This window comes from Fusarium verticillioides, chromosome 6 (genome assembly GCF_000149555.1).
Source record: "Fusarium verticillioides 7600 chromosome 6, whole genome shotgun sequence".
Taxonomy (NCBI): domain Eukaryota; kingdom Fungi; phylum Ascomycota; class Sordariomycetes; order Hypocreales; family Nectriaceae; genus Fusarium; species Fusarium verticillioides.
The window spans coordinates 1,752,440-1,766,374 of record NC_031680.1 but is presented as its reverse complement, the minus strand read 5'-3'; the positions used below and the strand labels follow the sequence as shown (position 1 = coordinate 1,766,374).

Here is a 13,935-nt window from a genome sequence, read left to right as displayed (position 1 = left end):
AACAACTCTCAACTGCCGAAATAGAGCATTGCTCGTCATTTTATTCACGTCACTATCAACAGCCGTCATCTAACTTAGCTCAACGAGGCTTGACTTGTCAAAGCGGAATCTAACTACGTACCATGGCCAAATTACATACATTAACTCATTCAGAAATTGGCAGATGGAATGGTCTAGGCCAAGGAGCAAGCAATCAGCCCCTTGATACGTCTCTCCAGACTCCAAGCTCTACAGATCCCCCTCACTATATAGAGCACGAGTATCATGTTTGATTCATATTAGAGCTTTCTCGGAAGTGGGAGTTCAATTGCTTCAGGTGACGCTCATATGGTTTGACTTTTCTGTCGCGGGCCCTCGGGTTTCAACCGAGAAAGTCGTGTTTCCGCTGCTGGTCCCGAGGCTCGGCATTGTTTGTTCTTGATCTTCTTGAGCATTGTGGGCGCTTCCTTAACATGGATTCTTGCCTAAGAAGAAACTTCCGGCTTCTGGAGCTGTGTTCCGTTGGGTGACGGACATGTCACTCGTCCGTCCACACACAAACATCTCAGCTGGGCAGATGGTTTAAAGGATTGAAGGATTGTGTTACACTGGACTATGTTGACAGCTCGTGGGGCCTGCGAGTCTGCTCACAGTCCCCAAACTGATCCTGAATTTGCCAGGATTCTGAAAGTCTCGTAATGCAGTCTGAAAAGATAGTCACTGTATCCGTATTCAACAAGGTATAATAATCCCTAAACAGTCACGCCCACCCCCTCACCAGTAACACCTGACCATCGCCAGGCCTTGGGCCCTTGGCTACGAACGAGCTTGAATATGGGGTAGCCTAGCAGCAACCTAGTAAATGCTTGGCTCCCAAATGGTGGCGTCTCTATGCACACGAGTTAAGACGCCAAGAGAAACCCAGAGTGGCAGTGCATGAATGAAATCAAGCCTGGGAGATGTGAAGACGGAAATATGCAAACATAGGTTATTGGTTCTTTACCAAATAACTACTGCAGTCCGTAGGTTAAGGGCAAGCCCATTGACACATGCCACGCGACCTGTAAAAAACAGTCACCTCGGCTGGTTTAGGTCAGCGGAACATCACACAGCTGATTGACCAGCATCAGAGAGGAGACTCAGCGGCCACAGCCAATGTCAACTCGGCGATTGATCCCATCTGCAAGGCACTCCCTGAGCCTGTTTCTCTGCCCAGCATCGAAGAGTCCGGGGGAGCAGCGGAGGGAGATCCGGCCAGCGGGGTCTCAACCGTGGATCTGATATGCGTCTTGATGAATCTGGAATTAAAGAAATGATTCAAGACTTTGTGGCTTTTTTGGTGATACATGCATTTCTTGTCAAACATGATTGTGTTTGAGGCACGTGTGTTGCCTGCAACTCAACGAGCTCCCTAATAGGGTCCGGTGCCTCCCAGTGAGGCAAGCCGCTGTGTAAGTGTCCAGAGTGTTGGGGGAAATGGTTCGAAAACATGACAGCTTTCCCTTATTTTGGAACATACATATTGACTTTTTGGGGTTGCATGGGTGTCTATGCCCCACCCCCTCTTGGGTCAGAAGGTCTTTGAGCTGGAGACATGCCATCTTCAGTTCTCCATAGGGCGAAAATGATTTAAGTGTGGCGTTTATAGTGCTAAAAGCAGTGTAAGGCACAGCATCCTGTCGCTGATCCTAGCAGTACTGTAGAAGTACATGTCCACTATCCATGCGATGGGTTGTGTTGGTTGTTGGAGGTCAATCTTGGCTTTGCAGTGCGTTCGCGGCACGGCCATATTGGACTCTGTTTGTTCTTCCCCTTCTCCTTCGGTTATGGAAAGGTGTAACGATATTATACTTTGTACGTCGGCAGTCGGTACAACAATAACAAAGTGCTTACAACTGCTGACAGTGAATGAGTGTTCGCCGGATGGTACGGGCGAGAGGGTCGGCTAGTTACTGGCAGTTAGTTAGAGATAATAGTTACCAGTAAGGTAAGTTGAGTGAGGGATAGTTAGACTGAGAATGGGGCAGCCTCAACGTAACAGCCAAGCCAGCGACAGACTTTCGAGATCCAGTGATTCAACAAGGATCTGGGGAGCACTGAGCGCTGGCTTCAGGATCTGCCACCTGTAGCATTGATGACGCTGGGCCAATGGTTGCGCCGAAGAAGCCGAGCGCTCTGATGGTGATGACGGCCATTTTTTGCCATTCATCCATTCACTGGGCTGTCTTGAATTTCTTTTCTATCTATGGCCGTTTCGTGTCGCAAACCTGGCTGCCAGCACAATTTTTAAGACTCCATTTGTGACGCAATCAAGACGTCCCGCCCTCTGTTTCCCCAGCAGACTTAGCGCCTTGGAGCTTTCTTGAAGCTATTCATGCTAAGCCCGAAGAGGTATACTGCTCTGGACCCCATCTGTATCTTTTTGTACTTGCTTACCTATATTTTCCGAAATTGCTCTGCAAGAGTTTGAATTACGAATATCTCGGCACGTCTAAATTTTGACAGCGCAAGGTATTCATAACCTTTTCCCATGTGAACTGGATTCAATGTGGAAAGTCTATATGTAGAGATTATGTGATACTTGTCTCTCTATCAGTGGCATCATCCTTTTAACTTCCAAGAGACTTTGAAAGTCTTTTCACAGTGGCGTAGGAATCAGATGCCGCCAAGGCCTATTATATTTACGCGAACCACCACTTACTTTCATCATTGATGTCTGTCAAGGGCTCAGTCTTTGATCTCCATCTTGAACAAGGTATCTTTCAGGTCCCTCCTCGGTCCTGTTAAAGATTCCCTGTCCGGAGAGACTTTACCTCAAGGGCAAGGTAAGGTATCCCAGTCCCGCTGCAAAAATCTTTGTCGTATTCCAGCATTAGCTCCTATTGTTTGCAGTCTACAGGGCATAAAGGGAAGCTCGGTATGGTAAGCCAAGTTAAAGGATAGGTAGAAAAGAGTGAACCAAGGCAAGAATTTGTCCAGCCAAGCCTGTGCTTGAGTACATAAATGCTAAGATAACCGCGTCAGATGGACATTGAATCAACCGAGCTTGGGATACTTGGAGGTACTTTGAGCTGCTGAAACCCTGTAAGATCTCCACCTCGACCTGGCCCGGGCTTTGGATGGTACTGTACCATCCAGTGTATGTGTATGTATGTACCTCCCTGCTGTGCCGTCTCTCCTGCAGCAAGCGCCTCTTGGAGGTTCCATTGCTTGAGGTGCTCACTCTAACTAACTAGCTCTCCCGTTGTGTTGTGCTCTGTTGCTCCAATTGCTTACGTTAATATTAAGGCAGCCAAAAGTTAGTGTGTGCCAACCAGATGCAGTATCTCCTTCTCCACGCCCGCGCTGCTCTCTCCTACGTCGTCTCCGTCCGTGGCTTCGCTTCCCGTCCCTTCCTCACATTAATTCCGCCAGTCTCCCCCTTCATCCTTCTTTCCCTTTTTCTCCTCACTCTCAACGATACCCTCACTCTCAACCCCCACTGTCGTCATCGCAGGCCATTCTGTGAAGTTGTCCTCCTTCACCTTGACCATCACCTAAGCCATCACCTACACCTCAACCTTGATCAGCTTCCCCGTCTGCTTCGTAGCTACCGCGCATTCAAGATGACTGACTGGACAACGGGCATTATGCCGCTGCACCAGGTGCACAAGCCTCCTTTCACCATCGAGGCTCCTGGCTACGAGAAGGTCCCCGGCGAAACCATCCCTCGACGTCATCCCAAGGCCAAGGACGGTCTCGTCACCTATCCTGCTCCCGATGCCAGGACCGTCTTCCAGGTCGTTGAGCGCAGCGCCCGACTCTACCCCAACCATCATGCTGTCGGTGCCCGTAAGCTCATCAACATGCACACTGAGAAGAAGAAGGTCAAGAAGAACGTAGATGGCGAGATCCAGGAAGTTGAGAAGGAGTGGTCCTACTTCGAGTTGACTGGCTTCGATTACTTGACTTACCAACAGTACCTCGAGCGCGTTCTGCAGATTGGCTCCGGTCTACGGAAGCTGGGCTTGACAAGTGATGACAAGCTTCACATTTTCGGTACCACCAGGTATGTACAGCATTGACTCGCCCTGTATCCAAGCACTGGTTTCTGACTCCGCGGCGTGAAGCATCGGTTGGATCTCCACTTCCCACGCAGCTGCCTCACAGTCCATCTCGATTGTCACCGCCTACGATACACTTGGTCCCAGTGGTGTCGAGCACTCTCTCGTTCAAACCGAATGTAGCGCCATGTATGTCGATTCGCAACTCCTCAAGACAGCTTCAGATCCTATCAAGAAGTCCTCCGTCAAAACCGTTATCGTCAACGACCGAACGATCTTCGCCAAGGGTGGTGAGCTCGAGGCCTTTAGGGCCAATCATCCCGATCTGAAGATCATCACTCTTGAGGAACTTCGCCAGCTCGGTCAAGATAACCCCGTTGAGCCGAACCCGGCCAAGCCATCCGACCTTTACTGTATCATGTACACTTCTGGTTCCACTGGTCTGCCCAAGGGTGCCTGCATCACCCACGAAGCTCTCATTGCTGGAGGTGAGCTGATTTGTACCACATTGCGTCCTCTTACTAACTTGTTCCTTCTTAGTCACCAGTTTGTACACCTGTGTCGAAGAATGCGTTAGTGATAAGGAATGTATTCTTGCTTACTTACCTCTCGCTCATATTTTCGAAATGGCACTCGAAAACCTCGTTATGTACATTGGAGGAACTCTTGGATACGGAAACCCGCGAACGCTTTCTGATGCATCAATGAAGAACTGCGCTGGTGATATGCGCGAGTTCAAGCCCACTGTCATGGTAGGCGTCCCCCAAATCTGGGAGACTGTGAGGAAGGGTATTACAGCCAAGCTCGAGGCTGCCAGTCCTCTCCTCAAGAACCTATTCTGGGGCGCATACAACTGGAAGGCGTTCGCCTCTAAGAACAAACTGCCTCTGGCGAGCTTGTTTGACAGCATCGTGTTTGGCAAAGTCCGTGAGCTGACGGGTGGTCGTATGCGCTTCACTATGAATGGCGCCAGTGGTATTTCCGATGGTACAAAGAACTTCATTTCGTTGGTCGTTGCTCCCATGTTGGCTGGTTACGGCCTCACTGAGACCTGCGCCAATGGCTCTCTGGGCTGCCCACTTGAGTTCTCCCCCGATGCCATTGGTCCTACCCCTTGCGCCTGTGAAGTCAAGCTTGTTGCACTTCCCGAGCTAGGCTACTCAACTGAAGCCAAGGTTCCACAAGGCGAGATCTGGATCAAGGGTTTGCCAGTTATGACCAAATACTGGAACAACCCCGAGGAGACAGAAAAGGCCCTGACTCCTGACGGCTGGTTCAAGACTGGCGATATTGGAGAATTTAATGCTCAGGGCCACCTTCGAGTCTTTGACCGCGTCAAGAATCTCGTTAAGATGCAGGGCGGTGAATACATCGCCCTTGAGAAACTCGAGTCTGTGTACCGTGGTGTCCAGTCTGTGGCCAACGTTATGGTCCACGCCGATCCCGAGCACTCACGCCCTATTGCCGTTATCATGCCGAACGAGAAAGTCTTGCACGAGAAGGCCAAGGAGCTGGGTGTTGATGAGCACAACCTCCACACTGTCCACACCAACCCCAAGATGGTCAGCTTTGTTCTCAAGGATCTCCAAGGTGCTGCAAAACGTGCTGGTTTGAGCAGTATTGAGATTGTCGTTGGCGTTTTGATCACTGACGAAGAGTGGACATCGGATAATGTAAGGACAATCCCAATCGCTGGCTGGCTAGAAGCTTTACTAATGTGTTTGCTCCCAGGGACTTCTCACCGCTACTCAGAAGCTGAACCGACGCAAGATCACGGAACACTTCAAGAAGGACATCGCTGCCACCCTCAAGAGCACCGGCTCTTAATTAACGATTGAATAGGTAAGAAGATTTAATGGTCGAGCATCTGGTTTGAAAGTCGAAAGAATGGATACCAAGAGAGAAGATGGAAAGACGGGTGTATCGACTCTTGATGCGGGTTTGCTTTCAGTGTCTGTAATTACTTTCGCGGCGTTGGCTTCATGATATCTTGAAGGGAATTTTGAACGACAATGGAACTCGGCTTCGAGCCATTTTATGGTTGCTCTCACTAGACCCTACACTTTTCTTCGGGGATGATCTGATGTGTGCTGACATGTGACTCTGTAAATCGAACTTGGCGTGAGAGAACCATTGGCTGGCGGCGACCTTCGGAGGTGATCAAGATGTAGAATATTGCAACTCTTTGCCTTGTCTAGTTTACGTCGGTAGCTATTAATACCAGGACTCGGCCAGAAGGTACAGTCAACGGTTGGTGTCTGAGAAACAGAACCAGCTAGTTCTATTCTGACTCTAACATATGGCACATCAAAATGGAGTTACCACGGTCATTCAAGCACATATGTTAGAGATCATTAATCAATTGGTATAATACGGATGCAATAAGCATTTGCTAGAAAACAGGTACCCCTCCCTCAAGTCATGACTCTAGGTCAGGCATATTTACCAAAAATAGAGCACGCTATCTACTCCGTACAATGCCATGATAGCCAGTTAGCGAGATATGAATTCATATGAAAACGATGGGGAGCTGGAACTACAACCGATTGAGACTAGTAGCGTAGTATTGGTATAGATCAAACAAAGCTGCGCTGGAAAAAAGAAGACGGGACCTCCAGAAAGTTGAAACATTTGTACCAATTCGCGAGAGTCGAACGTATATACGGGTGTGGGTGGAAGACAGGTAATACGAATTCGTCCATGTCCATGGCTCCTAAATGTTCCGAATTTCTTCTATAAGTAAAGGAACGAGTAGCCATGAGGATATATCCAACTCCCAAACCCTGCCAGGATTGCTGGACGTAAGCAAGTGATACAATGGTAGCCTTATCGCATGCCCTTGCGACGGAAGAAGACCAGATATGGTACGCGGTCGCGGCCAGATTTGAAGACCTCCTCCTGGACATCATCGCGGTCTCCGCTGCCAATGCGAACCTTTGTCACGCGCGAATCGTTGCAGCAGAACCAAGCGTAAGGGTCATGAGACGTAGAGTCCCGCACATACGCCAAGTAATGTCCGTTATCAGTACGACTGCCTGTATGAACAATAACAGCATAAGCCTCGTAGCGGAATGGTCCTGTGAATGCAGGGTCCATGGGATCGAACCCAGATAAAGACTCGCGAGAGCCAGGAGGGAGGAAGTAGCGTGTGAAGTCGGTATCGTTGAAGTCCCATGTGATGGGTGCCGTTGATTTGCGTAAATCTGAGGAATCATGTTGGTAGTGGAAGCGCCGGAAGACGACGCAGAGCAAGGATGGAAAGCGGGCAAAGGAGAGACTCTGTTGAGCCCGAGTAGGATGGCGGCAGTGATCGCAATGGAAGTCGTTAATGATGTTGCCCGATGTATACTGGTCGAGAACCTGCTCGAGAGTCATGCCACGCCCCATTCCCACTGTGACAGGGACAACATCAATAGGATTGAACTGATAAGTACGGGTGCGACATTCGAAGCACTCGACAGTTGATAGCTCGAGACCGCGCCAGTAGCGGTCGACAATAGAACGATTGTATTCGAGATGATTTTGCCAGTACTGGGCAGCAGCCTTCACAAGAGACTGGTGCTTAGTATCTGGCTGGGCAGCAGTGCCCTTTCGATCTCGGCGTGTGTTAGTCTCGTCGTGCAGGTGAGTGAGCACGAAAGACATGAACTCCTGGGCATCTTGCTGCTGACTCCCGCCAAACTGCTCGATGCTTCGGCTTTGGGTACAAACGTGATGCGAATAATTCTATAATTCTGTTAGCTCGGTTTTTCTTGTCTGGGAGTTTGTGATTAGCTTACCATGAGCGTCTGGGCCATCATGACCTGAAATTTGCCTGAACTCATCCAGTGGAACAGGTTTGAGATAATACGAATCATGAGCTGTGGCTGCTCAATCTTCTCATCATCTTTCATTGGCGCCTTGTACTTGCTGACCCATTCCGAGTTCGCCAGTTCTCTTCCAAATTCAGGCGAGGCGAGCAAGCTCTGCAGCGTGCTGTTGGCATAGCACCAGTTATTGGGATTGTTGAGCCCAGTGTAGAACTTGGCCGAATCGCCTGTGGATTGCTGCTCAACGGCCTTCATAGTTGGTGCTCTTGAAGGACGAGCTGGCACGACTGCGTTATTGTTGCCATAAAGCTCGTTCTCGTCCCTCCCTTCGGTAAGGCCGCTGTAGCTTCGTCGCGGCAAAGCGGGAGCTGGTCTTGTGGGTGGCGAGGGCAAGTCCGTGTAGAGGTCGACCTTGTGAGATAGCCCATAAACGGGACGATTCCGGGGCTTCTCTTCCGGAGAAGTCATAGACTCTTGTTCCAAAGACACCGGCGGGAATCTTCGAAGGAAGTCTTCTGTAGTGCGCGTGAAGTTGGGCGATGATGCTGTCTGCATATCGTCGTCGTTTTTGAGTGTCTCTTGCCACACCTTGACTTCGTCAGGCTTGAGAGGCTTGGCGATATATTTTGACCTCCGTCGCTCGATAGCTGATAATCTGCTTCGATTGCGCTCCAAGTGCACTGTTCTATTCGTTGTTGAAGTTGTCGATCCCAGAGACGCCGGCCCCATCAGGTCAACCCAAGCATCAAGGCCCCCCTTGAGAATCTTGGGCGTGTTTTTGAGCTCCTTCATAAAATTCAAGTGGACTAAAGCTCGATGGAGTGATATAATTACCAAGTCGTCAGAATTACGTGGATGTTCGGGAATTTCTTCAGAGTCTTGATCATAGAAGACCACTAGATCGTAGGTATGCCGTTGTTCGAAAAGTGATTGTTCCTGGTTAGGGGAGAGAATCAAGCTCTCAGAGATCTCATCTGCAGAGAGGTTATCCCTGAGCAGGATGCTGGGCTCAATACAGATTGTTGACGACGACATGATATGGCCTTCGTTGAAGTCATCCCTCATGCGAATGTCTATTATCAAAATGCCCCCCTTAGCTTTCATAGCTTGGTATAGTTCCTCTGGAGAAATGGAATCGCCTTCTGGAATCCTTACAGAGCCATTGAGATTGCTCGGGGGGACCGGAGGAATAGAGTTGTTCGAATAACTTTGCGTAGGAACGAAATAGTCTGTTTGTGACTGTGATGAGCCCGTGGGAGTTCCAGGTATCGAAACGGCGGACGCTGTGCGGTACATGCTACGAGGTGTACTTGCAGGCGGTCTTGTTACTTCTCCTGAGATGCTGCCACGAGCAGGGCTGTAGATAGCATCTGGCATCTTGGGGAGAGTCGGCACACTCGTGTCAATACCAACTTTGGGCGGCCGAGGTGGAGGCATCTCTCGAGGACCCATCGGCTTCGGGAGCGTTATCTGATGTGTCTTGATGCGTGGATCTTGACCTGGTGAAGGTTGCGGGCCTCTCAGGTTGGCAAACCTGGCAGCGAGATCTTGGACGCCATTAATGGACGCTCTTTGAGCACCGGGCTTGATGGCGTTCCCATGGAGAGACTGGGGTTTCGGTTGAATTGCTGGTTTAGCTCGAGCAGGAGAACCATTCATGTCATGCCCATCAAATCGATGTTTTGAGGGTGATATGGGCCCTTCGACGGCCGATTTTGATGGTGTATGTGGCCGGCTTCCTCCTTGTGACGAGTTCGGTCGAACAGTCCGTGGTTGCACACCAGTTCGTTTGTTATCCGCAATAATGTCGGCCTTGATCTTGGCATACACATGGTCCTGCTGGCTGATCTTGGCGAGTAGGTTGGCATGAGCTTTTACAAAATCGCCGTGACTCGTTTTAAGATCATGATATTCAGGATGGTTGGTGATGAGTTGTACAGCGATTATGGACGCCCGTATATATTCGTTCAGAGCGATGGCCGGCCTGCGAAACTCCCGAGCGATCTCGGCTTGCTTAAATGATGCCTCGGCCGATTCCAGTAGTTTCCGAGCAGACACGTTCCGGTCGAGATTCCGCGGAGTGAGAACATCGTCAATATGAGGAATCAGAGGCTTTGAAGGAGATTCGCCTCCTCGATTGCCGCCTGGTATCGGACCATGGTTGAATGCGCCGGGGCTGCCCAAGGAGTGTGAGCCTGCGGTGGCTACACTGCTTGCGCGCGAATGCCCTAGAGAGGCCATGATGCCTTGCTCGGTGTTCTTAAACCGTTATACTGAAAGGTCTCGGTCGGTAGATTCGATTTTGAGAATCGAAGGAGAATTATAGTGTTTAAGTTGCGAAAATTAGGTTTTGGCGGCGAGAGGTTGCAATGAATTGTCTGTGACAACAACGACAGAGCCGTAGAGTGGCGGAGTATTGAAATATAAGGGTCAACAGGACCTCGACCGAGTAGAGATGGCATCAATATGCAGCATCTTAAAGAATCGTGCGAGTAAACATGACAAACAAAGGCTCCTCCCGAACAAGAACCATGGGACGCCGAACGAGAGGGGTCGTACTGTGAGGAGAATGAACTTGGTATAAAGGATGGTTGTTCATGGGTGACTTGAGTGCCATGAGGTGAGGTGTTAGTAGTCGCGGGGAATAAGGTAGGTACCCATGAGAACGTCTGAGGTACTTGGTAGGCCACCTGATCAGCTGCACGAAGTAAGTATTTCTTACCGCTCTTTCGTACCGAAGCTCAGGGACCTTACCTCTCTGTTCGAGGTCGCTCATGCACCTGAGCCACGTACGCCACAGAATACGTCGTCATTCTCCCACAGAACAAGAGCTTAGCGTGACCGCGTGCCAGCGCTGACGACAGGCCAGGCGTTCTACAGTGGGGTTTTAGGCTGCCTCGAAGTGCACTGCTGTGGAACCAATGCCCATCTCAGCCAATTACAGCTCTCATAGCCTTACTTAATGAGGCACCTTTCTGCGTCAGATCCTCAATCGCCGTGCCCAGACAGAGGCTGGGGTTAACGAGCGCCTAGCCCAGAGCATGGGAGCTTCGCAGGCACACACTGAACCTCCATCAGACATTAACATCAACATCAACAGCAGCAACTGCTTCATCGAGCATCGTGACCTTGTGTGTCGCTACCTCAGACACCTCGATACTGATACCTCTTGTTCATATTCACTTGGTCAATTGAACGCAATACCCCTCCTCTTTGCTGATCGCTGTAACCAAAAGCCAAGATGATGAGTTGGTGGTCGTCCTCCGCCAATACGGCCCTGGACGAACAGATCGAAAAGGCCACAAGCAGTAGCCTGTATGTCGCCAGACAGCCTACGCCCTGGTGAACTCAGCTAACAATGATTTCAGAGAAGATATTGCCCTTAACCTCGAAATCTCCGATGTCATCAGATCCAAGACGGTCGCGCCGAAAGAGGCAATGCGCTCCCTCAAGAAGCGCATCGGCAACAAAAACCCCAATACACAGCTGAGCGCTTTAAACGTATGAATCCTATCGATCTGATAACAATTACCAAAGCTGACTCCCTTCAGCTTACCGATACTTGTGTTAAAAATGGCGGTTCCCATTTCCTTGCTGAAGTCGCATCGCGAGAGTTTATGGATAACCTTGTTTCGCTTCTTCAGGCTGTCGGAGGCGGTGCTGTCAACGCTGATGTGAAATCGAAAATTCTTGAGCTTATACAATCTTGGGCGGGTGCTACTGAAGGTCGTTACGAGCTTTCGTACATCGGCGAGGTTTATCGGACTCTACAACGCGATGGATACCAGTTCCCTCCCAAGATATCCGTGGCCAGCAGCATGATTGACAGTAGCGCTGTGAGTACCACTCTGGTCATAGCCACACAATGGAGAAAACTGACGATATCATCAGCCTCCGGAATGGACCGACTCCGACGTATGCATGAGATGTCGAACACCATTCACCTTTACAAACCGAAAGCATCATTGCCGAAACTGCGGTAACTGCTTTGATCAGCAGTGTTCGGCCAAGGTTGTCGCTCTCCCGCACCTGGGAATCATGACGCCCGTACGAGTCGATGATGGCTGTTATGCGAAACTTACCAACAAGGGACATAAGATTCCCAATCCATCGCTCGATCGATCGCCGACATATCCCCATAAGACACGAAGCACATCAGCCATGCAGCCTCGGAACGCTCGAGTTGACGATGGATTTGACGAAGACCTAAAAAAGGCATTGGCAATGAGCCTGGAGGAGGTTAAGACCCATCCTCACGGCTATGCTGGACCTGCTCAGACTTCTTATGCAACTAACGGTGACGCTTCGGCGGCCAAACAAGCAGAGGAGGATGATGCTGATCTCAAGGCCGCCATCGCTGCCTCTCTGGCTGATATGGAAGAGCAGAAGAAGAGGCACGCTGCGGCGCTCAAGGAACAGACGTCCAGCTCCATGGACACTTCTGCCACCACCAGCTTTGTTCTCCCCAAGAACGATTATGAATTGACACCTGTGGAGGCAGAGAACATCAACCTGTTCTCAACACTGGTGGACCGGCTTCAGACTCAGCCGCCAGGAACCATTTTACGAGAGCCACAGATCCAGGAGCTCTATGATAGCATCGGTACATTACGTCCCAAGCTGGCAAGAACTTACGGAGAGACTATGAGCAAGCATGGTGAGTATTCCTTCTCTGCCGAAGGAATTGAGATGCTAATCCAGTCTCAGATACACTTCTTGATCTTCATGCGAAACTCTCTACCGTTGTTCGGTATTATGATCGTATGCTAGAGGATCGACTTTCTAAGGCCTATAGCCAACAGAACCTCGGGGGATATAACTTGCCGCCGCCACGCCAGGCTGCTGGGCCGTATCCTTCCATTCCTTCCCAGATGCCCAGCGACCCTGCTGGTGCAGAGAGCTTTTATACAGGTCAACAACGGGCCAGTTACCAGGCGCCTCAACACCAGCACTACCAACAGCCACCACCGCATGCAACACCTCAGCCTCAATATCCTTCTTACGGACCCACGCCAGAAGCACAGCCCGGCCAATACCCTCCGCCTCATCAGGTGCAACGGGCTGATAGTTGGCAAAACAGAGCGCCCTCAGCACCTCAAAATCCGTACCAGCAGCCGCAACAACCTAAAGATCACAACCTGCAAACACAAAACCCACAACAGCCACAGGCTCCAACTGCTAGTGACCCCAATGCTTCATACTATTTTACACCTCAGCAGCCTCAGCAGACCCCTCTAGGACCATCTGCACCAGGATCTGCATCTGATGTTAACCAGTCACCATACCCTAACTTGCAGCAACCTTCCCAATACCCTGGGGGTTCAGTATCTGCTCCCTCGCAGCCAACTCCTGGCCAAGCGCCCGCCCAGGTTGCGCAACCAGGCCAGCCTGTACAGTCCCCTCATATGCAACATGCCCAACCGCCTCAACCATCTCAGCCTCAACCGCCTCAACCAACCCAGCAAGCACCTCCCCCACAGCAGCAAGCGTACTGGCAGCCATCTATGCCCCAGTCACACCAACAACCACCTGTCGCACCGCAGAACTGGGCATACGGCGGTTACACGCAAGATTCATTCCCTTCAGTACCACAACAGGAGCCCGCCAAGCAGCCCGTTAAGGAGGAGGCTCTCATTGAGTTTTAGATTTGGAGATGGACGACCATCATTAATCTTGCCCACGTGTTATATCTGGTGTCTGACTACTATGATTAGTCAAACAGTGGCGTTTACCGGGTTGTCAGTTTTAGAAGATCAGAATGGATGTACTCTTGGGCGCGTGAACGGGCGTAGTTATATGTGCTGGTAGCTAAGATGCTGAAACTGTGATACCTTATACCTGCTTTGGGGAACATGCACATAGCCTCGTGAAATGGAATCTGTGAGGAAGGAGAATGGAGCCGTTGAGATATCTTCGTTGTTTGCGTAGACGTGACTCAACCGATTATGTCCAAGCAGTCGTCTTCTGACTCTTCTTCTTGATGAATTAAAGGTTTTCTGGAAGCATCTGCTATTGTAGTCAACAAGCCGAGTCGGAGTATACAAATCAGGTAATTGAGGCGAGCCAACAACAAGCATTCCGTGGCGGCGGTGTAAGCTACTGCA

The 13,935-nt window shown here is 50.3% G+C and overlaps 4 protein-coding genes across 8 annotated transcripts; 2 read left to right on the top strand and 2 right to left on the bottom strand.

Moving 5' to 3' along the window:
- Positions 1–1,105: 1,105 nt before the first annotated feature.
- FVEG_02226 (hypothetical protein) lies at positions 1,106–2,174 on the bottom strand (the record flags this gene model as incomplete). The annotated part of the gene is made up of 4 exons (XM_018889426.1): positions 1,106–1,277; positions 1,507–1,667; positions 1,873–1,931; positions 2,060–2,174. 4 exons carry the CDS (start codon positions 2,172–2,174, stop codon positions 1,106–1,108), a joined length of 507 nt encoding a protein of 168 aa, XP_018745574.1.
- An 858-nt stretch (positions 2,175–3,032) lies between these two features.
- On the top strand, positions 3,033–6,550 carry FVEG_02227 (long-chain acyl-CoA synthetase). 2 transcript variants are annotated; one of them, XM_018889427.1, is made up of 5 exons: positions 3,033–4,027; positions 4,089–4,510; positions 4,563–5,695; positions 5,754–6,425; positions 6,478–6,550. In XM_018889427.1, exons 1-4 carry the CDS (start codon positions 3,297–3,299, stop codon positions 5,847–5,849), a joined length of 2,382 nt encoding a protein of 793 aa, XP_018745575.1. In that variant the 5' UTR covers positions 3,033–3,296; the 3' UTR covers positions 5,850–6,425; positions 6,478–6,550. The 2 variants fall into 2 exon arrangements, with proteins under 2 accessions (XP_018745575.1, XP_018745576.1); XM_018889428.1 differs by lacking the exon at positions 6,478–6,550 and having other exon boundaries at positions 3,116–3,128; positions 3,268–4,027; positions 5,754–6,408.
- FVEG_02228 (hypothetical protein) lies at positions 6,212–13,849 on the bottom strand. 4 transcript variants are annotated; one of them, XM_018889431.1, is made up of 4 exons: positions 13,663–13,849; positions 11,861–13,528; positions 7,802–11,814; positions 6,212–7,748 (listed from the first exon to the last, which is right to left on the bottom strand). In XM_018889431.1, exons 3-4 carry the CDS (start codon positions 10,070–10,072, stop codon positions 6,849–6,851), a joined length of 3,171 nt encoding a protein of 1,056 aa, XP_018745579.1. In that variant the 5' UTR covers positions 10,073–11,814; positions 11,861–13,528; positions 13,663–13,849; the 3' UTR covers positions 6,212–6,848. The 4 variants fall into 4 exon arrangements, with proteins under 4 accessions (XP_018745579.1, XP_018745578.1, XP_018745580.1 ...); XM_018889430.1 differs by having other exon boundaries at positions 11,861–13,532; positions 13,600–13,828; XM_018889432.1 differs by having other exon boundaries at positions 11,861–13,532; positions 13,663–13,811.
- FVEG_15007 (hypothetical protein) lies at positions 11,073–13,476 on the top strand (the record flags this gene model as incomplete). The annotated part of the gene is made up of 5 exons (XM_018904097.1): positions 11,073–11,146; positions 11,200–11,332; positions 11,383–11,667; positions 11,723–12,488; positions 12,539–13,476. 5 exons carry the CDS (start codon positions 11,073–11,075, stop codon positions 13,474–13,476), a joined length of 2,196 nt encoding a protein of 731 aa, XP_018745581.1.
- Positions 13,850–13,935: the final 86 nt, after the last annotated feature.

Excerpts from the sequence above, each read along its gene's own strand:
- FVEG_02227 (XM_018889427.1), top strand. The coding sequence starts at position 3,297 with ATGCAGTATCTCCTTCTCCACGCCCGCGCTGCTCTCTCCTACGTCGTC. Across the intron at positions 4,028-4,088 it reads CACATTTTCGGTACCACCAG|CATCGGTTGGATCTCCACTT; the intron begins GTATGTACAGCA and ends CGCGGCGTGAAG. Across the intron at positions 5,696-5,753 it reads AAGAGTGGACATCGGATAAT|GGACTTCTCACCGCTACTCA; the intron begins GTAAGGACAATC and ends GTTTGCTCCCAG.
- FVEG_02228 (XM_018889429.1), bottom strand. The coding sequence starts at position 10,072 with ATGGCCTCTCTAGGGCATTCGCGCGCAAGCAGTGTAGCCACCGCAGGC. Across the intron at positions 7,749-7,801 it reads TGATGGCCCAGACGCTCATG|AATTATTCGCATCACGTTTG; the intron begins GTAAGCTAATCA and ends ACAGAATTATAG.